General features: G+C 35.4%; 1 protein-coding gene across 3 annotated transcripts in view; it reads right to left on the bottom strand.

Moving 5' to 3' along the window:
- The window catches only part of KLHL8 (kelch like family member 8), a 39609-nt gene that overhangs the window by 13160 nt on the left and 649 nt on the right, over positions 1-25800 (bottom strand). The window contains exons 2-6 of one of the 3 annotated variants that reach the window (XM_077765140.1): positions 22147-22241; positions 13559-13924; positions 3583-3729; positions 3181-3501; positions 1291-1477 (exon numbers count right to left, since the gene is read on the bottom strand). In XM_077765140.1, coding sequence (XP_077621266.1) covers positions 1291-1477; positions 3181-3501; positions 3583-3729; positions 13559-13771 — 868 coding nt within the window. In that variant the 5' untranslated portion in view covers positions 13772-13924; positions 22147-22241. Of the gene's footprint in view, positions 1-1290; positions 1478-3180; positions 3730-13558; positions 13925-19415; positions 19434-22146; positions 22242-25800 lie in introns of those variants that run through there. The other 2 variants (XM_077765137.1, XM_077765138.1) reach the window with 2 other exon arrangements.

Here is a 25800-nt window from a genome sequence, read left to right as displayed (position 1 = left end):
CCTCTTTCTACTCCTCCCCTGCTTCACACACTCTCTCTCTCAAAATGAATAAACATTTCTTTTAAATGGTTAAAATGGCGATTTTTATATTATACATATTTCACAGCAATCTAACAAATATCAAAACTTGAGTGAAGTTTACAGAATCACCTGGAAGGCATAAACCAAAGATTTATGGGACTGACCCCCAGAGTTTCTGATTCAATAGGTATGGGGTAGATTCAAGAATCTGTATTTCTAACAAGTTCCCATGTGAAGGATGATGATGCTGGGCCAGTGGCCACCACTTCCTTTATACTTTCAGAACCAATGCCCTACAGGATAAAGCCAGCACAGCATTAAGACCTTGCACTGTCTAATCTGATTTTCTCCCTCTCTTTCTCTTAAATTTTATGCTCCTGCAACATGCATATAGTGCTCATCTTTGATGTTCCAATGGTGATTTTTGGTAGTATTATTCACTTAACACACTTTAGAAATGATCTATTATGCTGGTGTCTGTCTCCAGAGTCCAAGATAGGTTAGGACTATATGTTAAGTTATATTCTGTATTGGGGCTATCACAGTGACTGGGACGTACTAGGCTTTTAAGAGGTGTGAAAGGAACTGAATACCCCTTTCCTTAACTGACACCTAGGAAAACATGTTTATCGTTCAAAACTGAGACTGAGGTTCATATTCTCTATAAAACCTTTTCTGACCCTTCCAAGGTAAAGATAACCACTCTTTTCTTTGTGTTTCCCATTATACTTATGAACATATCAACATCTCTTGAATACTTCACTGCATTTATTTATTCACATGTCTATTTCCCTAGATCAGACTGCAAGTTCTCTTAAAATAGGGCTGGCTATATTCTATGTGTATCTGCATTTCTGATGCCTACCCGAGAACCTGGCATGTGGTAGGCACTAAGTAAATATTTGCTGAATGACTACATTAAAAAATGTCTAAAACTGCTTGTGCCATCTTTTCCAACTAATTCAATATATTTTTTAATCTTTTTAAGTTTATTTATTTTTGAAAGAGAGCAAGCACAGGGGAGGGGCAGAAAGAGAGGGGGAAAAAGAGAGAATCCCAAGCAGGTTCCATGCCGCCAGCAAAGAGCCAACATGGGGCTCGAACCCACAAACTATGAGATCATGACCCGAGCCAAAATCAAGGGTTGGACGCCCAACCAACTGAGCCACCCACGTGCCTCCTTACAATTAAGTTTGGGCATACATAACCAACCCTCAAATACCACAAAGATCCTTCAAGTAGAGGTGATAAAATGAGTAATTTCATTACCAGCAGTATGTTTCCTTGGAGTAGTCCGAATAGAATATTCAAAGTCAGGTACTGCTCTGCTACTCAAGTGAAGATGGTAATTTCTTGCTTCATCCAATAAATCTCTACATTTTAGATTTTGCTTGACAATCTGTTCTTTTGCCACAACACCCATAAGAAAATCAACTGGCAACAGCGGCAAACGAACCTAAGATCATGAATAGTTGTGGATATGAAATTTAAGTTGTAATTAGAGAGCTCATTCTCTACGTCAACTGTAGTACATTTACATTCTCTTTTTAAAACTCATTTACCTCACAAAAGCCTTTCTAACATGTGAGTGAAGTTTAATGAGCCAAATTCTAAAGTGATTTCCAGTATGATGCACTGATGAAATCAGATTGTATGTTACAAGCATCTTTCCCTCTTTAAAAACAGATTTAAGTAGACTGGATAAAATAATTTCCTATCTTCTTTCAAGTTACTTACTTCCAAAATTGGTAGTGTCAGAATCACAAGGCCACACTGCTGCTAGAGAAAAGGTGCAAACAAAACAAAATTGCTATGGTTTGTTCTTTTGTCTTTTTAAAAAAAGTTTTTTTAATGTTTATTTATTTATTTCTGAGAGAGAGAGAGAGAGAGAGAGACAGCATGAGCAGGGGAGGGTCAGAGAGACAGGGAGACACAGAATCCAAAACAGGCTCCAGGCTCTGAGCTAGCTGTCAGCACAGAGCCCCATGCGGAGCTCGAACCCACGAACTGTGAGATCATGACCTGAGCCAAAGTCGGACACAACCTACTGAGCCACCCAGGCGCCCCAATGTTCTTTTGCCTTTTAAAGCTAAGACTGAACAAATGGAAATGTGATTTCTTTCTTAAACACAGAAACATTCATAATATTAAATAAGTGTTGTTTTCTTCAAATTAATTAACTTGGAAGGTTATATACTAAATCAGGGATGCATCCCTCTTTCAGTAGAGGCACTCACCATTCTTCCCTTAAAGATGCATTAATTTTCTAGTGAATAAAGGTGATGATCAAACCAGGTAATATGATTTGAGTTAAAAGTACACAAGCATTCACAATAAGGTATAGCTGCATTCACAAATAAGATACAGTGTTAAGATAATAAAACTTTTTGTTTTTGTTGACAAACTTATATTCAAAGTAATTTTAAGGCCTATTATCTCCCTATCTGTAAGTAAACAAATAAATAAAAAGGAGCCATGTTTCTGAGGTTATAAAAGTGAAAGTGTGATGTGAAAAGAAAATGGAAAGTGATGTCTTGTGGTTCTTTCCAAATAGGAAAGTAATTCACTAAAATTTAGAAACTTTATTATAAAACAATAGCTATTTAGAGCTATCTCCTCAGAACCATTTTCTATCAGCATAGAAAAATATTCATTACTGCAATCCCACAGGGCTATTTTAAACATTCAGGTTAGGAGCATCTGGGTGGCTCAATCAGTTTAAGATTCCGACTTCGGCTCCTGTCATGACCTCACAACTTGTGACTTCGAGCCTCACTTCAGGCTCTGTCCTGACAGCTCAGAGCCTGGAGCCTACTTCAGATTCTGGGTCTCCCTCTCTCTCTCCCTCTGCTCCTTCCCAACTTGTCTCTGCTCTCTCTCTCTCTCAAATATAAATAAATAAACTTTACAAACAAACAAACCAAAAACACATTCAGGTTAAAAAGTAAATAATTACATTTATAATTAAATGCAATTCAGACTTATCTTTAAATAGCACAGTGAGTAAACAGAAAAGTAAACAGAAAACCATTTTCCCATTGTATTACACAATGATTTCTACATTCCTTCAGGTAGTCTGCACATTCCTTGATAAATGACACATGTTAATTTGCTTCCGTATCATTTCATTTCTATACACAATCTTATTTCAGCCCCTACCTGTGCTAGTGTTTCATCCAACCATTTGGAATGATGCTGAGGATTCGCAAGAAGCCACTTGATGGCTGCGCTATAGACCTGCTTTTCATTCTCAATATTTAGGTCACTGGAGGACAAGAGCTTATGGAGATGCTGGGGTGACACACTTACAAAGTCTTCACACTCCACTACTTCAGTAAAATGCTCACAGGCATACTGATCCGCCATGTCCATTAAGTCTATTCGATTGTGACTTTCTGCGAAGGCTCTTACTGCCAGGCAGTTGGACGGATGAAAATGTAACTTCATGTATTCACAACAAGCTCTAGCCACCAGTTCAACCTGTAGAATACAGGCCGCATATAAAAGAGGTTGGACATTGTCAACAGTCAAAGTGAGCCGTGAAGAATAGACAAACTTTACCAAGTCTTCGATTGCATCACCATCAAAATCTCTGATCTCAATCAGTGTTTGCTTAGCTTCAGCCATTTCAGAGAGAAACATGGCTCTGAAGTAGGGGATAACACAAGCCAATACTAGTTTGTGACAAGAGATTAGCTTTGAGCCAACCTGTTCAAAACAAACAAAAGAGACAGTTTAATATCAAAATCAGTTTTACATCAGTATGGAACATATGTTGTAGCAGGAACAAAAACTCCACACAGATTTAGTGTATTTGTTTAACAGTGTAATCCTTTGGTCACTAATATAGTCCAGTTTCTTAAAGTCAGGCCACTTTCTTCTTTCAGATTAGCCCCTTTATCTTCTATACATTTATCTACAATGTATATATAGTAAACTGATTTTCTGTATTATCTCAAATTTCAGGAGCATTCTGTGAATGAGTAAGAACAGCATACATCATCTAGCACTACTTGGACACTATTGTTGTTTTTGGTGAGTCTCTTTTCTAAAAAAAAAAAAATTTCCAGTTTTGTTGATACAATTGACATCTAACATTATGTAAGTTTAAAAGTTAAACAACATAATGATTTGATACATGTATATATTACGAAATGATTTCTACAATGTTTTGTAAACATCTAACACCTCACATAATTCTGATATTTTTTCTTGCCCTATAAAAAGAGCTTTTATGATTTCCTCTCTTAGCAGCTTCCAAAAATACAACACAGTATTACCAACTGCAGTCATCATGTCAGGCACTATTCTAAGTGCTTTTCACATGTTAACTCACTTAATTGTCCCAATTCCCCCATGAGTAGGCAGTATTATTACCCATAAATTATCAGTGAGAAAACTGAAGCATAAACAGACCACTATTTAGTAGTATTCACTACAAAAATGTTATCCAAATTTTTTCATTCTTTATTGTTTTGAAATAATACAATAAAAAACATAACAATAATGAAGGGACACCTGGGTGGCTCAGTTAGTTACATGTCCGACTCTTGATTTCAGGTCAGGTCATGATCTCACACTTTGTGAGTTGGAGCCCTTAGCTGGGCTCCACACTGTCAGTGTGGGATTCTCTCTAAGGCCCTCCCTGCTCTAAATAAATAAACAAACTTAAACACTGAAATTTTATCTTATTTCCTGAAAAATTACACTATTGTCAATGGTTTGCTAATCACACTTTAGTAAAGTTTTGCTATAATTGAAACTTTATTCACACTCTGTTATTTCCTGCAGATAAATTCCTAAAAAGAAATGGTATTTCAAAGGATAGGCACAGTTTGGATACAGACTGCTAAATTGTCCGTCTCTGATCTACCTACAATATTTGTGCCATATTCTGAGTACTAACTTATTAAAAAGTACTTAATGAATGAAAATATTATCTCACTGTTTTACTCTATCATGTACTAATATCATTGAATCATTCATTAATTTTGGGCTATTTGTATCCCTTCTATGAACTTTTCCTATGATTGTTTTTTAATGTTTTTTGTAAGAACTCCTCATATATTCACTGTGAGTCATTTGTCATATATAGTTCAAACGTTTCTCTTTTATGGTGTGCTTTTTTATTCACCCCCTGTAGACTTTTACACAGTCAACCCAATCTTTGTCTTTATGATTTCTGTCTTAGATGCTATGCTTAATATTTAAGCATATTAACTTCAGGTATTCTAGTATTTTTATGGTTTCATGTTTTATACATACATCTTTATTTCCATCTGAAGTTTTGGTACTGAGTACCAGTTATCTCCTTATTAACACAGTAGCAGTTATCCAGTTTTCCTAGCACTTTGTTCGATAATATTTAAATACAGTAAGGCTAGTGTTTTACCAATATTCCTGTTTTCATGTAGCATTCTGACTATGTAATACACCTAGAGTTGTGTCTCATTATTTGGGAATGAATTTTAAAATGAGAACTTCTTCACAGTTTTTTTTTTTTTTTTTAATGTTTTATTTATTTCTAGGAGAGAGAGAGAGAGAGAGCGCGTGAGCAGGGGAGGGTCAGAGAGAGAGGGAGGGAGTCACAGACTGAAACAGGCTCCAGGCTCTGAGCTGGCAGTCAGCACAGAGCCCGATGCGGGGCTCGAACCCACGAACCGCGAGATCACGACCTAAGCGAAAGTCGGACGCTTAACCGATTAAGCCACCCAGGCGCCCCTAAAATGAGAACTTCTAAAGAAAAAGGCCTGAGGAATATTATAATGTATAAATGCTTTTGTTTAAAAATGTTCCTCCTTGACCTTTTGTCACTAATGTGGAGGAAGAATGAATATCCCTTCAACAAATACAAGATTATCATCTTTGTTGGTTATACTGTATTTAGTTTTTTAAAAGGATCCACAAGGTAGGATTCAGATTCTATTGAGACTCAAGTTGCAACCTATACTAAAGCAGAAAGCTTAGCATGTTTCCAAATTCACTTCAGCCTAAAATAGGATCTGAAATCTGGTATTAAACATTTTAAAAACAGGCTAAAAAATACTCTTTTTAAAAATTTTCTGAACATGCCAACACTGAGATTTAGTTTCTATGGAAATATCTGTAAACCTCATGACATAAATCTGCTTAAAAAACTTGGCCAACACTCTATTACAGAAAACGGAATTCTACAATTTCCAGATAAATGTTATTTTAACACTGTCTTCTCACCCAAACTGTACAAATCAATGGTCCACAAATTATTTTCATACTGTTCATAATAAGACTTTGTCCCTCAACAACTCTATTTTAATTTCTTGATTCAAATAAACTAAAACTTGAATATTTAATACACACACAATCACACCCCCATGTGCCCTTTTAGAATGAATACCCAATCTTAACTTTAAAAAGGTCTTTGAGCCGTGTGTATGAAATAGCAACATCAAAACACTTGGCTTTTTATGTGTTAATTCTCCTTTGACACTATATAGTCTCATTATATCACTAAAAGTTTACTTACATAAAAATAATTATCAATCACTAAAAACATTTCACCAGAAATTTAGAAATGAATCAGTATAAAGACTACATGTTGGAAACTGGGTGAAAAAAACACAAATTATATACACAAATTTATAATGTCTATAAAAATAGACATTACAAAATAATTTTAAATAAATATTAAAGTATTTAGTAAATAAATATATTGANCTACCAATATTAACATTTATAAAACAGTAATATTTACATTTATAAATTATTAAAAATAAAATACTACTTATTTAATAAACATAAATACTATAGTGTCTTTGATACTACTGAGCTTTTTTTTTGATACTAGTGAACTTTCTAATTTATATTTTTTTATTAAATCAATNTTAATCCAGGGGCAGATAGGGGGCGATTAAGCATCCAACTCGATGTCAGCTCAGATTCTGATCTCATGGTTGTGAGATTGAGCCCCTGCCTCTGGCTGAGTATGGAGCCTGCTTGGGATTCTCTCCCCCCTCTCTCTTTCCCCCTCCCTGCTCTTGTGTGCACTCTCTGCAAAATACATAAACTTTAAAAAAAAAAATTCAAGGGGAACCTGGGTGGCTCAGTCAGTTAAGTGTCTCACTTGGGCTCAGGTCATGATCTCACAGTTCGTGAGTTCAAGACCCATGATGGGCTCTGTGCTGACAGCTCAGAGCCTGGAGCCTGCTTCAGGTTCTGTCTCCCTCTCTCTGCCCTTCCATTGCTCATACTGTCTCTCTGTCTCTCTCTCTCACTCTCTCAAAATAAATAAAAATAAAAAATTTTTAAATTAAAAAAATTAAAAAAAATTTAAGGTGCTCAAAGGAAAAAAGCTTGGAAGAAACATGTCAAATTTAATTAGTGAAATATGCAGAATAACATTAATAAAATGATCTCTTTAAAAAAATAAATAAAAATAATTTAAAAAATACTTGAGGGGCACCTGGGTGGTTCAGATGGTTAAGCAACTGACTTCAGCTCAGGTCACAATCTCACAGTTCGTGGGTTCAATAATGGTGTCTTCTAAATCACTTATTCTCCTTTCTGCCTCTTCAATCCGTGCATTGGAGGCCTCTAATTTATTATGTATCTCATTTATCACATTTTTTAATTCTTCATGCCTATTTTTATTTTCCATTCTGTCTGTAGCCATAGTTTCTTTGATGTCCCCTATGTTTTTTTCAAGCCCAGCTATTAATTTTACCATTATTATTCTAAAATCTTGTTCAGTTATGCTGCTGCTATCTGTCTTGAGCAGTTCATTAGCTGTCATTTCTTCTTGGAGTTTCTTTGGAGGAGAGCTCTTGTTTCGTCATTTTAGTTAGCTTTCTGGCTCTTGTTGGTTTTAAAGACCTGTTATGCTCTTTGTACCTATGAGCACTGCTATATACAAGAAGACTCTTTGTCCAGGGCCTATCCTTTCAGAGAGTATTTTTTGAATGGTTATCTCTTGGTCTTCCTTGTTGGGACCTTGGTTATTTTATTTTCCTATTCGTAGTAATATTTGGGACTCTCCACCTTGTGTGCTCTGGCTTGTTTCTTGAGGTAGCCATTAGAAGGCTTTCTCAGTGGATTCTGCGTCCTTTTTTCTCCCAATCTCTCAGGTTTTGTAAGGTTTCCAATGGCTTCAGATCTTTTCCGTGTGATGTATGGGCGCGAATGCAAGTACGGAGCTCCTTACTTCTCCGCCATCTTCCCCCCTCTCTCTAAACTCTAGGATTCTCAAGTGTCGGAGACCGGCTCCGGCCAGGGTCCAGGGGTCCCGGAAGGATGGACAGTGTCAGCGAGGGAGGGATGAAAAAGGCTCAGAGTCTTTCTGGTCACCAGGTAGTCCTCTCACAGTTTGTGGGTTCAAACCCCACATTCAGGCTCTGTGCTGATAGCTCAGAGCCTGGAGCCTACTTGGGATTCTATGTCTCCCTCTCTCTCTGCCCCTCCCCTACTCTACTCTGTCTCTCAAAAATAAATAAATGTTTAAAAAAAACTTGAAACACAGCTACTAATCAAAACTTTCAGTAATTTTCCATTAATAAGCCAATAGGGATCAAACTACATAGAATGAAACAAAGGCTTTTAGACTAGGAAAGCACCTCAATTTCAACATGCTGATGTGAGGGAAAGAAGAGCACAGGGGTAAGTCAATCATCCTTAATTTTTATTGCTGATTCTACATTTAAATACAATCAGAAAAACTACATGATAAAGTAAGCAGAACTCTTAAACCAGTAAATGATCTGACTTATAAGGTAAAATGAACTAGACATAAGAACATTAACTAAAAAACATTAAAAATTCCATTAACTTTCAGTTCTAAGTTACAAAATGAACCTATTACTTTACAAAATAACTTCCTTTTAAGTTTTTCCCCCTAACTAAATTACATAATATATAAAATAAAGAACAAAAATATAGGAGAAAGTTTTTGCTCATAATTCAACACTGTAAACCTGTTGGTATATTTCCGACTTTTTTCCTTATAGATTTTATTAAGTAATCTCTACACCCAACATGGGGCTCAAACGCACAACCCCAAGATCAAGAGTCACATGTTCTGTTGACTGAGCCAGCCAGGCACCCCTCCATCTTTTTCAAGTGTCTGTTTATTTTTGAGATAGAGATACACGAGTATGCGTAGGGGAGGGGCAGAGAGAGAGGGAGACACAGAATCTGAAGAAGGTTCCAGGCTCTGTGCTGACAGCTCAAACTGATGTGAGGCTCAAAATGAAACCCCTCTATCTTTTTTTATTTTTTTTTATCTTTATCTTATTATGAAACATAATTAGGATCAATCTCCTAAGTTTCAGAAAACTTTTGTAACTTTATGCTTACTGGTAATTCAGTGGATATAACACAGTTTATTTAACCATTCTTTTTTTTTTAATTTTTGTTTTTAATGTTTTATTTCTGAGAGAGAGCGAGCAAGTGTGAGCAGGGGAGGTGCAAAAAGAGGGGGAGACAGAGAATCTGAAGCAAGCTCCAGGCTCTGAGCTGTCAGCACAGAGCCCTCAAACTCACTAACGGTGAGATCATGACCTGAGCCAAAGTTGGATGCTTAACCAACTGAGACACCCAAGCTCCTATTTTCAATGCAAATAGTATTTCTGAGCAGAAAGTGTCTTTCAGCATTTCAGAATATTTCAGAGATAAAATCTGAAAAAGAATTAATAAACCAAAAAATATAAGCCTTTTATAGCTCTTGATACATAATGCCAAACTGTCCACAAAAAGTGAGCCAATTTCTAAATCCACAAGGTGTTTAAGAAGACCCCCTTCACCAGAAATAAGGTAAAAACAGAGAGGGAGGCAAACTATAAGAGACTCTTAAAAACAGAGTAAGAGTCTGGGGCGCCTGGGTGGCTTAGTCGGTTAAGTGTCCGACTTTTGCTTAGGTCATGATCTCACGGTTCGTGGGTTCGAGCCCCACGTCGGGCTCTGTGCTGACTGCCAGCTCAGAGCCTGGAGCCTGTTTCAGTCTGTGACTCCCTCTCTCTCTGACCCTCCCCTGCTCACGCTCTCTCTCTCTCTAGAAATAAATTTTAAAAAAACTTAAAAAAAAAATTAAAAAAAAAAAAAAACAGAGTACAAGCTGAGGGTTGATGGAGGCAGGTGGGTGGGGAATGAACTACATGGGTGATGGGCATTAAGGAATGCACTTCGTGTGATGAGTACTGAGTGTTATATTTAAGTGATAAATGACTAAATTCTACTCCTAAAACCAATTGTACACTATATGTTAACTCGAATTTAAATAAAATCTTAGAAGAAAAAAGAATACTCCCCTTTACCAAAATTTCAAAAGCAATAAATATGTTTAAAATATTCAATGCAGATAAACAATTTTTTTGATTGATTTCATTTTTACTTCTTGGCTATTTTTTTTACAGATAACACATCCACTCTTTTAAGTTTATTTATTTATTTTGGGCAGGGGAGGGGGGAGCAGGCAGAGAGGGGCAGAGAAAGAATCTCAAGCAGGCTCCACACTGTCAGCACAGGGCCTGACTGGGGCTAGAACCCACAAACCATGAGATTATGACCTGAGCTGAAATCAAGAGTGAGATGCTTAGCGAACTGAGCCATCCATGTGCCCCTTAATACTTTCTTAAAATTTGGTCATTCTGGCAACTATTCTTTTGTGAACTAGTTGTTTTTACATAGATTCACTTTGCTTCTAAGTATTATTTGTAAAATGCCATCAATATAGATTGTTACAAATAATTTATAAACACATACAATTGTTTTTAAATAATTAAAACAAAAACTAAAGTGTATTAGTTTGAGATGCTTATGCCACTTACTAACTCAAAATAAGTGTTTGAGAACTATATTGAAATAAAATGCAGAAGACAATGAAACAGAAATTCAGTAGAAGAAAAAAATCCATATGCCCAAGTCTTTGATGATTGTTTAGAAGCTATATTCTAATTTCTCAGTTTTAATTCCTTATAATTTTGTCCTTTTAACTTCTTAGCTATTCTTTTCTATAATCCACCAATTTTAATCAGTTTCAATAGCCAAAATAGTGTTTAATAGCCAACTTCAAGAAGGGGTTAGATGTACAAGACTCAAGATATTTTGCCTTACTTGTAGTGAATTATCACATTATAATGTCTAGCCACATTCACTGTTCTACAATCTTGGTTAATCTTACTGTATTCATTAAAAAAACCTGCACAGGGGCGCCTGGGTAGCTTAGTCGGTTAAGCATCCGACTTTCGCTTGGGTCATGATCTTGCGGTTCGTGGGTTCGAGCCCCGCGTCAGGCTCTGTGCTGACTGCCAGCTCAGAGCCTGGAGCCTGTTTCAGAGTCTGTATCTCCCTCTCTCTCTGACCCTCCCCTGCTCACGCTGTCTCTCTCTGTCTCTTCTAGAAATAAATAAAAATATTAAAAAAAAAAAAACCCTGCACAATAATATCCTAAAATAGGTAACATTTTAGGGGTCAAATAAACAAGAATCTACTAATATAAATATTTAAATACATCTGAGCAACATGAAAAAACTCAAAATATAAATTTATTACTTGAATGTCAGAAAGATGAACATTTATTAGACTGCTTAACATAGAATGCTTAAGTGTTAAATACAGAATCACCTCTCTCTCAAAAATCTCATTTCATTAGATTATGTCTGCCTTCTGATCAGAAGTTATTTGTTCCATTTCTAAGGGTAATAATTTTATCATTTCTACCTCTTAGAAGTATGGTCCTATAATGTAGTTCACATATTTTGTTTCCCTGCAGTCTTTCAGAGTCTTTCAGAGCTTATTCTTACCTGGTCATTTGAAAGTTTGACACCAAAAACTGATAACACAATCTTGAAAATATTTATTAAAACCCTATAGGGGCACCTGGGTGGCTAAGTCCGTTAAGCGTCCGACATTGGCTCAGTTCATAATCTCGCAGTTTGTGAGTTCAAGCCCCACGTCAGTCTCTGTGCTGACAGCTCAGAGCCTGGAACCTGCTTCGAATTCTGTTGTCTGTCTCTTTCTCTACCCCTCCCCTGCTTTTGCTCTGTCTCTGTCACTCTCTCACAAAAATAAACATAAAGAATTTTTTAAAATAAAATCCTATAAATATTTATTTTAAAAAAATCAGAAACATGTATATTCAAAAAAAAGAAGCCATTTAAATAATATGAATAAAACATACTCAGTAGAGGGATCAACAGGTGATGTAGGGGCTTTCCTTCCTCTAATAATTTCTGTTAACCTCTTCAAGTAAAATTAACTATGATCTTTAATAAAAATAATTAATTTCCTCAAACTACCATAAAGGAGTAGAAGCATCTTTGTAATCTTTTGTTGATCTATTTTCCATTTGCTGAATGATAACTGACTGAATTCAAACAATCTATTTTACATTTTTTATTTTTGTTAAAGCCACTATGGGTCACTGAATTTCACACCAGGGTTAAAAATTAGAGCAATGGCATAAAATTAAAACATAATATACATACAGAACAAAAAAACTTGAGTGTTCCTACATGGTTAAATTTCACACAGAGCTAAAATTATATAATGGTTTTCTTCTCACTATCTTAGGGTCTATAAATCATAAAGACAGTAAGGAAAAAAATACAGCTCATTTATTCATGGTATAATACTATATTCTCAGACATTCTGGACCTAAAATTCAAAGCTTATGCTTTCAGTTTATAGACTCCTATTGAGTATCCTCTGATCTGATTCTTCAAGTATGATTTCAATCCCTATGACTCAGTTTTAAAAATCTGTCTGATTAAGAGCAGAAAGCAAAATCTAGGAGATCCCAAACTGGCAAATCATATATGGAAAATGCTGCATGGATGCATATACATCATCAAAAAATTTTTTAATATTACACTGAGATATAGAAATGGTAAGAGTACTTTAAACAACTAATGAGGAACAATTAGAAAATGAGTTCTTCCACACTGCTTTATTACTTTTCCAATTTTACTAAAACTGTCTTGTGCAACAGAATAACATGATAACATATGGTCTACAGACCACAGACTTAAAATTTACCACACTTTTTTATCTAAGTCTAAATATATTCTACTTCATTATCAGGTATATAGAACTTCACTTAAGAGACAATTGTTATAAAGTAGAGACTAAATTACCAGACTAGGAACATGTACTAAAATACAAGTGCAGCTGAGTAAACCACCAAGGATTCCTAACTTCTAACTTACATCAAGAGTAAGTGAATAGCTCAGTATTTTAAATACATAAAAAAAGCTTACTGGTCAACAGCAATTTATTAATTTCACTAATAATAATTATTTGTTGTTTTAAGATCCAGAATTCTCAGAAGTTAAATTAACTATGAAATAATGAATATTAACAATTAATTAGTACAATAATTTTACCTTATCCTAATCCTCCTCTACTTACCTTCCTTAAATCTTTTCCCCTTCAACAAAAAAGGATTGAGACTAAAATTCTGACTATAACAAGTAAGTATGGTACCAAAAATTTGCCTTGTGTGGTTATAAACTCTCATTTTTCATAATACAACTTAAGGAGTTTGAAAAAGAAGACAAGACAGTCTCACCTTTAGTGTGACATCACACAGTTCTCCATTTTCATAAAATCGAAGAAGGGAACCATGAAAATCTTTCCAAGCTTCATTAGCTTCAAAGATAAAAGAGTCTTCTCCATCACCATCAGTAACTGAAGACCTATTCTTTATTTGCTGGTGCTGCTGCCTTTTCCCCTTTGTGCAGTGATTCCTAGCTTGTTTTGCATTCACAGATTCTGAAGCCATTTGCAACACTCTTCTTTTAATATAGCTCTCTTCTCAAACATTCCATTTATTCTCTTAAAAAGTGTGCAGAGGAAGTAGAAGATAGATGCAGTCCACTAACCTTCAAACATTTTTCAAAACCAACTCAAATTGCCATTGTCCAATTGGCTGAGACTGAAAAATAAACAGCAAAACACATAAAAACAAACTAAAAAGTATCATTAGTAATTACAGTTTACCAAAGCTACATTTATAAAATGACCACATAAATTACTACTTAAAAAAGAACAAGTGAACTTTGCAGCCCTATGCTAAATGTCATAATAATTACCTCATCTAATTATTTCAGTGAAGGAACACCTTTAAACTCTAATTTGAAAATTCTGGGAAGATGGTGGAAGAGAAGTAGCAGGAATCTGTCTTCCCCACCAAGGCAAAAATTGTACTGGCAGAATCAAACTGTGGAGTCTGTCAAGGGCTTTCAAGGAAAGACTGAAATGTTTAATTTTGTCAACTTCAGCTCTTAAATACAGTAGCAGCTGCGCGTCCCTACATCCTCAGTTAGGTGTCAAATAAGCAGCTGTGTGCATGTTCCTGGAGCAGCTTACACAATGTTCAGGAGTTGGGGTGGGCAAAAAGGACTTTGTCCTCCAAGTATCAGGGATCTCTGCTGAATGCTGACTACTGCTTCTGATCACAGAAGCGCAGACAAAGAGGTGGATAGTCATTGTTAATACACCTCCACATACTGTTGCACCCCCTCTTAGCTGAAGTGCCTTGCAGAGAATTTAAAAGGCTCATGCCCTTCCTCCTCAGTCTTTTTGTTTGTTTGTTCTCCCCTTCTACTTTTCACAGTCAAGACAATAAAAAACATGAGTACATACAAGGAAAATTAGGAAGTGACAATGTGTGCCAAGGGAAATGCTAAGAAAAGACCTGAGAACAACTTAAATTATATACCTCAGTCTGATTTTCAGCACAGAGATGGCTTACAACAATCAAAAAGAACAAAAACAAAAAATAGCAGACCTTAAAGAATCAGATTAATCTGGACACTAATTTACAGAATTACTACATTATAGATTCAAAAGCCCAGTGTTCAACAATGAAACAGGGAAATATGACCCATTCAAAAGGTGCAGTTGGTGGAGTACAATAAACTGTACTGAAAAGGAACTAATGGAATTTATAGTAAAGACTTTAAAACAACTCTCTTAAAGATGCTCAAAGAACTAAAAATGTAAAGAGAATCAGGAAAACAACCAATACTGTCAAAAATGAAAAAGAAAAACTAAATAGAAACCAAAAAGAGTTTCTGGAAGTAAAAAGAACAATAATTGAAATATCCTCTAACAGAAATAGGACATTAGTTAAAACTAAGGAAATATGGATGGCTCTGTCAGTTAAGCATCCTACTCTTGACCTTAGCTCAGGTCTTGGTCTCAGGGTTATGAGTTGGGAGTTCTGTGTTGGGCTCTGCATTGGGCATGGAGCTTATTTAAAAAAATCAAAAACAAACAAACAAAAATCTGAGAAAATCTGAATGAAGTATGGGGGGTTAATTAATAATGTATCATACTGGTTCATTAACTTTAACAAATGTACCAATTTAATGAAAGATGTTAATAAAAGGGGAAAGTGAATGGTGGGTTTACAGGAATAACTCTAAAAACACTTTAAATGTAAAACCTTAAACAATGACAATATGATAATGACAAATGGATAGACATATATGTCAATAGAACACAGTTCAGAAACAGGCGTTGACGTACTGTTAGGCTACTACTGACCTTCTGATGATACATCAGGAGGATCATCTGTTTCTGAACAGCAGCTGACCTCACAAAATTGAAACCATAGAAAATGAAATTACGGATAAGGTGGGTGGGAGACTACTGTACTGAGACCTACAAATCTTGCCTGGAGTAGAACAGCTCCCATTAACCAATCACTGTGCCCCTATCATCCCTATACACCTACTAAGAGCAATGCTGCCAGATTTATCTAGCTCTCAGTGTCAATTCCAAACTGTTTTATCTACATAGTTCAAATTGCTTCTTCTGGCATTCATAGCCAAGCCCTCCTTGCTCTGATTCCAGTCTTTTCCTCCATTAAATTTGGACATAAAGTAGGGGAAGGGAGGGGGAAAAACCTACTTACTAAATCACTATGTGTCACATACTTTGCCAGAAGTCTTACACATACTCTCATTTAAGCACCACAATTACATTATAGATGGCCTTAACATCCCTGACTTGCCCAAAATCACACAGGTAGAATATGGGAGCCAGGATTTCAATTCAGCTGATTAAGCCCGCTCTTTTTCTACTACATCAGACTTCACTATTTCATTTTTCTCAAATATATGTGTAAGTACTTAAGCTATTTCTTTTGAGGGAATGATGTGTAGGCCAAACTTAAACAATGTTTCTGAATTGCATGAAGCCTTCTCTAAATTCTCCCAATGGGTTATGATCACCCTTCTATGAATCTACATAGTACACTGTACTTCTCTGACTTTATTCCTTTTGTGTTTTAGACTTGTCTGCTCAATACAATGTTAACTCTTAGAGTATCTTAATATCTATGTATCTTGCCCACATAAGCCTGGGTCATAAGCGATTGAGTTAACATGATTTTTGTTGGCTGTATGTTTTCCCCCCAGTATAAAGAACAGGCTCAACTCTTCATTGCTGGTTAGGCCAGTGAGTCTTCCATCATCCAGAACTTTCATCATACCATAATTTGTGCCCAAGAGTCGGAATATTCTGATGGCAAGCATTACTGATATCTTACTTCTCAACTTCACTACTTTATGTAACATGATTCAAAACTATCATACACATTTTCCCTTATATCAAACCACTCTAGCTTCTGTTTAAAGGCTTAATTTATTATTGCCACAAAACTTCCTTTGTCAGAGGGCTGCTTTATGAAAAGGGCATTATAAATATTCATTTTTATAAAATCATTCTTACATTTGACATCAGATTTGGGTAAGACACAAAAGCTCAAAATCTTTCTATACCAAATTCTTTTAAAATGGTCTATTCAAAGAACACAGTGCCCTTAATTTAAAAATATATATATATATAATAAAATAGGAAGACAAAATCAGGAAAGGAATATTTACCCTACAACACTTCACTTCTCCAAGGAAGTTAGCAGACTTTAGGACTTATAAAGACTATATGTTAGTATTAAGTGAAAAGTAAATCTTAATCTAAACTCTATAACCCAAAATGTTAAAAAAAAAAAAAAAGTACTTAGATTCTGACACTTCAGGAGAAAAATATCAGATACTACTCCTTCCCCAAATATATTAAGAGATTAAAAACAGAAAAAAGGAGATGACCCATGGAGGTCTGTTTCTATCACACCATACTGTGTTAATCCTACTGAAGCAGATAAGAAATGAGACAATTTTTTGTTCCTCTAAATGCTAGTAAAGTCATTATCAATCCAGAAAATAGGAAGTTCTGAAAAAAAAGTATTTCAAACAGAAGCAGATGGTTTTACTGGTTGGATGCAGAGAATATATAACTAATGTGTTTTTACATGTAAACACAACTCAATAAATTACAACAAACACAGTAAAAGCATAAAGGCATTACATTAAGTCACTCTATTTTCTTTTTTCTAACTTATTTGCACTTACAATCTACATGTACTATCAATATATAATAATGTTATGCAGAACACTATATTCATACTGTATTATTCTTATAACTAAAGTCTTTGTAGGCAAAAAGTGACTTTTACACTACATATTAATCAGAACAGTACTAAGTAGAAAGAGGAACTCCAAATGGCACTTTGAAGAACTTCTCTATAGTAACTACTGCTATATAAGCACCATAGTGCTATTAGACTCATTCTTCTTTTGTTTTTAAAACTGAAGTACAGTTGACATATACATTATATTACTTTCAAGTATAAAACACAGTGATTCAACAGTTCCACGGATTATGCAATGTTCACCACAATAAGTGTAGATATGTCACCTACAAAATTATCACAATATTATTGATTATATTTTCTATGCTGTACTTTTCATTCCTGATTTACTTGATAACTGGAAGTTTATACCTCTTGATCCCCTTCATCTGTTTCACCAATCTCCCACCTACCTCACCTCTGGCAACCTCTAACTTGTTCTCTTTACTTAAGAGTCTGTTTAGCTTTTTTGTTTGTTCATTTGTTTTTTAGATTCCACATAAAAGTGAAATCATACAGTATTTGTCTTTTTCTGATTGACTGTACTTAACATAATACCCTCTATGCTTATCCATGTTGTTGCAGATGGCCAAGATTTTGTTCTTTTTCATAGCTAATATTCCACCCTATTTATATACATCTTTATTGATGGACACTTGGGTTGCTTCCCTATTATAAATAATGCTAATAATAACAATAGGGCGCATAGGTATTTCCATTTTTAATTTTTTTGAGAAACTTCTATACTGTTTTCCATAGTAGCTACACCAATTTACATTACCAACAATACATAAGAGTTCTCTTTTCTTCATATCCTTGCCAGGACTTGTTATTTCTAGTCTTTTTGCTAATGACCATTCTGACAGGTGTGAGGTGATACCGCATTGTGGTTTTGATTTGCATTTCCCTGATGGTTAGTAATGTTGAGCATCTTTTCATGTGCCTGTTGGCTATCTCTATACTTTCTTTGGATAAATGTCTATTCAAGTCCTCTGTTTGTTTTTCATATATGACCTGTATTGTGTTGAGGTATGTTCCCTCTAAACCCACCTTGTTGTGTTTTTAACTTGAGTGAATACTGTACTTTGTTAAATGCTTTTTCTGCATCTATGAAGAGAATCATGGTTTTTTTTCTTTCCTCCTGTTAATGTGATGTATCACATTGAGTTGTGACTACTGAACTATTCTTGCATCCCTGGAATAATCCCACTTAATAGTGGTGCATGTCCTTTTCATGTATTGTTGAATTTTGTTTACTAATATTTTGTTGAGGACTTTTCCATCTATGCTCGCCAGAGATAATGGCCTATATGTAAATTTTCTTTTTGGTGTCTTTGGTTTTGGTATCAGAGTAATCCTGGCTTGATAAAATAAATTTGGAAGCACTCCTTCCTCTTCTATTTTTTTGAATAATTTGATAAGAATAGGTACTAATTCTTCTCCAAATGCATGGTAGAATTCACCTTGGAAACCATAGGTTCCTAGACTTTTGTTTGTTGGGGGTTTGATTACCAATTCAGTTTCGTTACTAGTAATCAATCTATTCAGATTTTCTATTTCTTAATTCAGTTTTGGAAAATTATGTTTCTAGAAATTTATGCTTTCATCTAAGTTGTCCAATTTGTTGGCATATTATTTTTCATAGTAGTCTATTACAATCCTTTATATTTCTGTGGTGTTGTAGTAACTTCTCTTTCATTTCCGCTTTTATATATTTAAGTCCTCTTCTTTTTCTTCCTGATAAGCCTAGCTAAAGGTTTTCAAAGAACCAGTCCTCAGTTTCATTGATCATTTTGCCTTTATTAAGAGCATTTTATTTCTTCTCTGATCTTTGTTACTTTTTTCCTTCTACTAATTTTGGGCTTTGCTCTTTTTCTAGTTCCTTTAGGTATACAGTTAAATTGTTTGAGATTTTTCTTGTTTCTTGAGGTAGGACTTTGCCACCCACCAGAGTATTTGAACCATTGTGATTCTGTTCTCACTTGTCTCCATGTATTTATTTCCTCTTTGATTTCTTCAATGACCACTAGATATTCAGTAGCTGTGGTTCTGCTTCCGTGTTTGTGTTTTTTTCCAGTTTTTTCCCCCCTGTACTGATTTCTAGTTTCATACCACTGTGATGAGAAAAGATGCTTGCTTCTTAAATGTACTGAGACTTGAATTAATTGAATTCATTCAATTAATGAATGATTACAAAAATTTCTATTTACTATAGAGAAATCTGTGGAGGAAAATTAGGAAACATAAGTTGAAAGTGGGCCACAGAAATTTATAGACTGGGACATACAAAGTATATTCCCAAAAGTTCCTCAAATTTTAAGAATAAAGAAGAAATGACTAAATATTTACTATTACAGCTAGCATGCCTGTTTTAACTAGGTTAAATATTCTTATAGGTCAGGGCACCTGGGTGGCTCAATGGGTTAAACATCCAACTCTTGATTTCAGCTCAGGTCATGATTTCACAGTTTGTGGGTTCAAGCCCTCTATCAGGCTCCACGCTGACAGTGCAAAGTCTGCCTGAGATTCTCTCTCTCCCTCTCTGTCTCTCCCCTGCACTCTCTCTCTCAGAAATTAAGAAACTTAAAAAATATATATATTCTTATAGTCATAAACATTTTACAATGCTTTAAAGTCCCTTATATAATGACCATAAGGTACAGCTGTTGATTTTAGAACTTAAAAAGAGGTAGCATGTGGCACCTGGATGGCTCAATCAGAAGAGCATGGGACTCCTGATTTCAGGATTGTGAGTTTGAGCCCCGTGTTGGGTAGAGAGATTGCTTAAATGAATAAATAAATTAAAACTTTAAAAGATAAAAATAAAAAGAGGTAACATGATGTAGCAGGAATAACAGTGAGTTAGTATCAAGATAACTGGATTTTAACTAGATACATTTTGGGGAAGTTACCTAATCTCTCCAAGTCTCAGTTTCTTCATTTATAAAAAGAAGATGATTGGGCAGGTCACAGATCATCAATCTGTTTTCATAAAGGACCAAATAGTAAATATTTTAGGCTCGGTGAGTCATACAGTCTCTTTCATGACCACTCAACCATGCCATTATAGTATGAAAGCAGCAAGAAACAATACATAGGGAACTGAGTGTGGCTGTGTTCCAATAAAACTTTATTTACAAAAGTGAAAACAAGTTGAGTATGGCCTCTAAGACCCTAGTTTTAGGTAATCACTGTTTCTTTCTAAACTATGAGAGTACTTTTCTTGTATTTAAAATTCCTTAAGCTGTGGCTTAGATTTTTAGAAAAATCTGTCAGCAATGTCTAACACAAGGCACATAAACTAGTGATTAACAGCAGACCTTAGGATCAGTTTTGAAATTCTTTATTAGCTGTCAGCCTTGGGCATGTCACTTAGAATCACTCTGAGCCTCAGCTTTCTTGAAGTTTGTTGTGAAGTTTAAATGAAGTAATAATAATATAAAATGTTTAACCCTATATTTAGTTTACAATCAGCATTCAATAAATGAACATTATTACTCTCATAAATTATGTGATCCTGAGTCCTTAGTCAGGAACACAATACTCCAACATTTTTTCCAGCAAACAAATAAAATATGCTTTATAATAATCTACATGCAAATGCATTTTTCATTACAGCAAAAGATAATCAGAACTGGCTAGATTACACTAAGTCTTCCCTACTGTTGTTCTTTCAAGGACAACAGTCAGCTTTGAGTGCTATCTACTTATTAGCTGTATGACCTCGGTTAAGTTATATAATCTTTCATTAGCCTCAGTTTTTTCATCTGTAAAAACGTAGAAAATAACAGTACTAACTTTATAGAATTGTTATAATAATTAAATGACTTAATAAAATGTCTGGGACATAAACTATACAAGTAACTGCTATTATTTGAGCTAGATATTTAACATTTGTTCATTTCAGTCCTTGGGACAACCCAAGGAGTATTATTCCTATATTGAGAGTTGTGGATAATGAAGTTCAGAGAAGCTAAGAAAGCTACCCAAGGTCACAAAGCTATTAAGTGGCAATGCCCGAGATTCAACGTAGGCTTGCCTGACTACAAAGCCAGAAGTCTTACCACAAGGCCAAAGATGACATTAACTGTATCTTTGTATGGTATATATAAATTACTTTATAAGAAGTAAAACAGAGTATTAATAATTATTTTCCCATACAGGAAATGTTTTTGAAATTTTTAAAGTTCAACAGTAAGAGAATACACATAAAATCAATGATCTTAAAATGATAGTTTTCCCATAGGTAAAATTTTTGCTGAAATGATCTCTCTTTGTTTTATATCCTATTAATTTAACTCAAGTTTTCATTATTAAAGTAATAAGCAATCCTTGCATTAAAAGAGCTAAAGATGCAGCATAGTGGCTTATCTTGTGCATGCAAAGTACTATGCAAATGCTAGCATTCACCTTGAATTGATCTTTGAAATTTATATAAACCTCTCAAACTAATTTTATTAAGAAGCAAACCTAGAGATTCAAACACAGGTCGGTTACTTTATTCTATAAATTCCCAAGAACTGGTTTACAACTTGAACTTTGAAACATTTTCCAATTCAAATGAAAATACTGACCAATAGCAAAAGGAAAAAGTAAAAAAGGTCTCAAGGAGAAAAGCAAAAGGTAGTACTCTGCAGCATACGTTTCTTCTTAAGTTTATGCTCCAACACTTAACTCACCTCCTACTCTTCAGGCCTTGTGAATGTTCCTTGTAACTGATCCAGAAACAGAAGTTGCTTCACACTGTAGAGCCTCGGAGAGCAGCAACCTAACACTTAAAAAGAAAAATAGGGCAGTTTGATATAGCTTACTTCCAAACTCTATTACAAGAATGAACCCAAACTTAGAACTCTAACCTAACTCTAAAATTCCCCAAATGCAAGTAAGATTAATTTTACGTTATAAACTAAAATTATAAATTATAATCTAATCTATATAATCTAAATAATCTATTTGTCAATCTCTTGAAAAATCACAAATGAATTCTTTCTAAACCAGCAAGTCAAAATAACCATCAACTGGGATTTAATAAAACCTTACACTCTATGCTATACAAGAAGAAACATTATATAACAACAAATATCTAATCTGGAAGACAATATTCTTAATTTTCTTTAGCATTTGGTGGTCTGTTGAGGAAAGAAAAAATGTTCAAATTTTAAATAAGGAAACCAAATTATCTTTTAGCATTTCAAAATAATATTCTAACATACTGAATCGTATTAGGGTGTCATTCCTTGGGAACTATCCTACTGCCCATCAAGACTGGAGGAGAGGGGCACCTGGACAGACTCAGTCCATTAAGCCTCCAATGACATCAGTTTAAGTCATGATCTTCTTGTTCCGTAGATTCAAGCACTGTGCTAACAGCTCAGAACCTGGAGCCTGCTTTGGATTCTGTGTCTCCCTCTCTCTCTGACTCTCCCTGCTTGTGCTCGCTTGCTCTCTTTCTCTCTCTCTCTCAAAAATAAGTAATAAACATTAAGGGAGGAGAGGAATGGGCAGTATCTGCCTAATAACAATGGATCAATCAGTGGTGTCATCTCCACATATAAGAAGCAGCACTATTATTTATATGAACATACTATATCATAAATATCAACTACTAGTTCCGGAAGAAAAACAGGCACTCATGTGCTTCAAAAATTACCTTTCTTAGCACTGGGTGTTATATGGAAACCAATCTGACAATAAACTATAATTTAAAAAATTACCTTAAAAAAAGAAAAAAAAACGTAGTATTAAAAATAATCTACAAAATGTTTAGTAAACAAGCCTGCCTAGATAACTGATCCTAAAAGTTCTCAGAACCTTTGTGGGGGAAGAGGGGGGTGGTTAATGAACCCCTTTTGAACATCTATTAAAAGCTAGGGGTCTTTTCCCCAGAAAGTACAGATATACAGAGTTCATACACTCTGGGAAGACTATTTATGGACACCCTCATAGATCTAGGTTAAGAACCAGCAAGATGAAGAAATTTTCCCAAGGCACTTTTGATTCTCCTCCATAATTTTATCTGACTCCTAAAACTAAATCTCTGACTCATCTAACTAAATCATTCACAACCAGACAATAAACTCTCATGTACAAACATTTAAAAAAAGTTTGATAGTATTAGCAACATTCACCTGAAAATAAACTATATTGGCAGCATTTAAATTTTTTTTTAATGTTTTATTTATTTCTAGGAGAGAGAGAGAGACAGCGTGAGCAGGGGAGAGTCAGAGAGAGAGGGAGTCACAGACTGAAACAGGCTCCAGGCTCTGAGCTGGCAGTCAGCACAGGGCCCGACGCGGGGCCCGAACCCACGAACCGCGAGATCATGACCTAAGCGAAAGTCGGACGCTTAACCGACTAAGCCACCCAGGCGCTCCCATACTGGCAGCATTTAAAAAAAACAGCATCTAACTAATGATATCAATAAACATTATAGTGTATTATATGACAGTTCATAAAATGATTTCACATTATAACACTTAATACGTTATACTCCTTTTACATATAAGGAAATAATGGTTACTTTTGTTATTCTGTGAAGAATTTCTTGTTCTTCATCTCTAATTCTTAATATACAAAAACAAAAATAACTGTTGAAAATTTAAACATAAGAAATCAAAAGTTTAAACATCCAATTTTTTTAAAACACAAATACTATTTGAAGTTAATTTTAGGATGTTCAAAATATTTCTTGTAATCTTTTTTATTTTTTTAAGTTTATTTATTTAAAGAGAGAGTGGGTGTGTAAGCGAGGGAGGAACAGAGAGAGGAGAGAATCCCAAGCAGGCTTTTTCCAAATCAACTCTGAGCTCCGTGTGGGGGTCCATCCCACCAACTAGCAAGATCATGACCTCAGCCAAGATCAAGATGGAGAGAGTCCCACGTTTAACCCACCCAGGCGCCCCACCCGTGTCATCTTTTTTGAAATAACAATACTCATGTTTACATTCTCTACAACTCTTAAAAGTTCTTGATTTTTTTTTAAAGTGTTATTTGTCTAAACCCATAGAATATACAACATTAAGAGTGAGCCCTACTTAAACTACAGACCTGGGTGATAATGATCTGTCCATATAGATTCATCAATTCTAACAAAAGTACGATTCCCACATGGGAATTTTGATAGTGAGGGAGGCTGTGCATATGTGGAGCAGGGCAGGAGGCATATGGAGGCAGAGGGTACATGGGAAATTTGTACCTTACTCAGTTTTGCTATGAAGGTAAAACTGCCCTAAATATAAACTCTTTTGAAAAAGGAGTGGGTGGGTGTGTCAAAATTTACCTGGCTTTCTTAACAAATGAGGAGACACTATTTTCTAAAAATTACCCAGACTGTGAATTAAGTTTCCTGCCAAAATAGAAAACATGCAATTATTACAGAATATATTATCATTAAAAAAAAAAACTAAGAGCACGCTTATCAAATGCTAAAACAATGTTTTAAATGTTAATATGAAACTAAACGCGTAAGTGAGTACGGTGATCTTAAGATTCCTTTTATATTTGTGTTCATATTATTTGATATTTTAAAAGGCAATGTACAAAGGGACTAAAAGTTTGAAGTGGGTCATGGGTTTGACTGACAAACTACAGAGTTGTTTAGGAAGAAGGGAACGCAGCAGCCAATGAAAAAAGCCACCGCCAAGCAGAGGTCCTCTGTTCTCCCAAGTCCACCCTCTGCCAGAGTCAGGATTTAAGGAAGATGGAGGAAGCGTTTCCACATTGAGTGAGAATGAACAACAGCAAACGTCAAACAATTATCAACTTGCATAAAAGAAAAATAATGGGGGGGAAAAAGTGCAACCAGCAAATAAAATACTTTAGTCAACCCAGGTTTTTCAAGAAGCTTTCCCCAAAGCATCCTCCCAAGGTGGTAACTAACGTTAGCATAGGGTAAAGGGCCAAAAACAGTTATGCTATTATAACGGATAAAAGGCAATACGGAGAAAGGTTCAATTTCCTACGAAAAGTCATCGGATTCAACGCTGCCAAGTGGTAAAATACGTAAAAGGCTTTTCACATCCAGGCGCGCAAACGCTACGACTGTGCAAATTCAGTAAAGGGCAAACCCCGGACTAGAAAACTCCCAACTATGTAGACAAATCGCCCTCCCTGAGGAAACCGGCACGTTAAACAAGCCCAGAAGCGAGTCGAAGGAAGAAAGAGCTGGTTCTGGCGCAGTGAAACAAACTCCACGGAGCGGCTGCGTCTTCGGAAAGGGGCTTCGGTTACTGGTGTCACATCAGGAGGCACTCTTCCATTAGGGTCTCCACTCCCGAGGAAGGGACATCTGGCGCGAGCAGCAACCCGCCACCCAGTACCAGCAGGGCCCAACG

The sequence above is a fragment of the Crocuta crocuta genome, unplaced genomic scaffold, assembly GCF_008692635.1.
Source record: "Crocuta crocuta isolate KB4526 unplaced genomic scaffold, BGI_CrCroc_1.0 scaffold134, whole genome shotgun sequence".
Lineage (NCBI taxonomy): Eukaryota > Metazoa > Chordata > Mammalia > Carnivora > Hyaenidae > Crocuta > Crocuta crocuta.
This window is presented reverse-complemented; position numbering and strand designations above follow the sequence as displayed.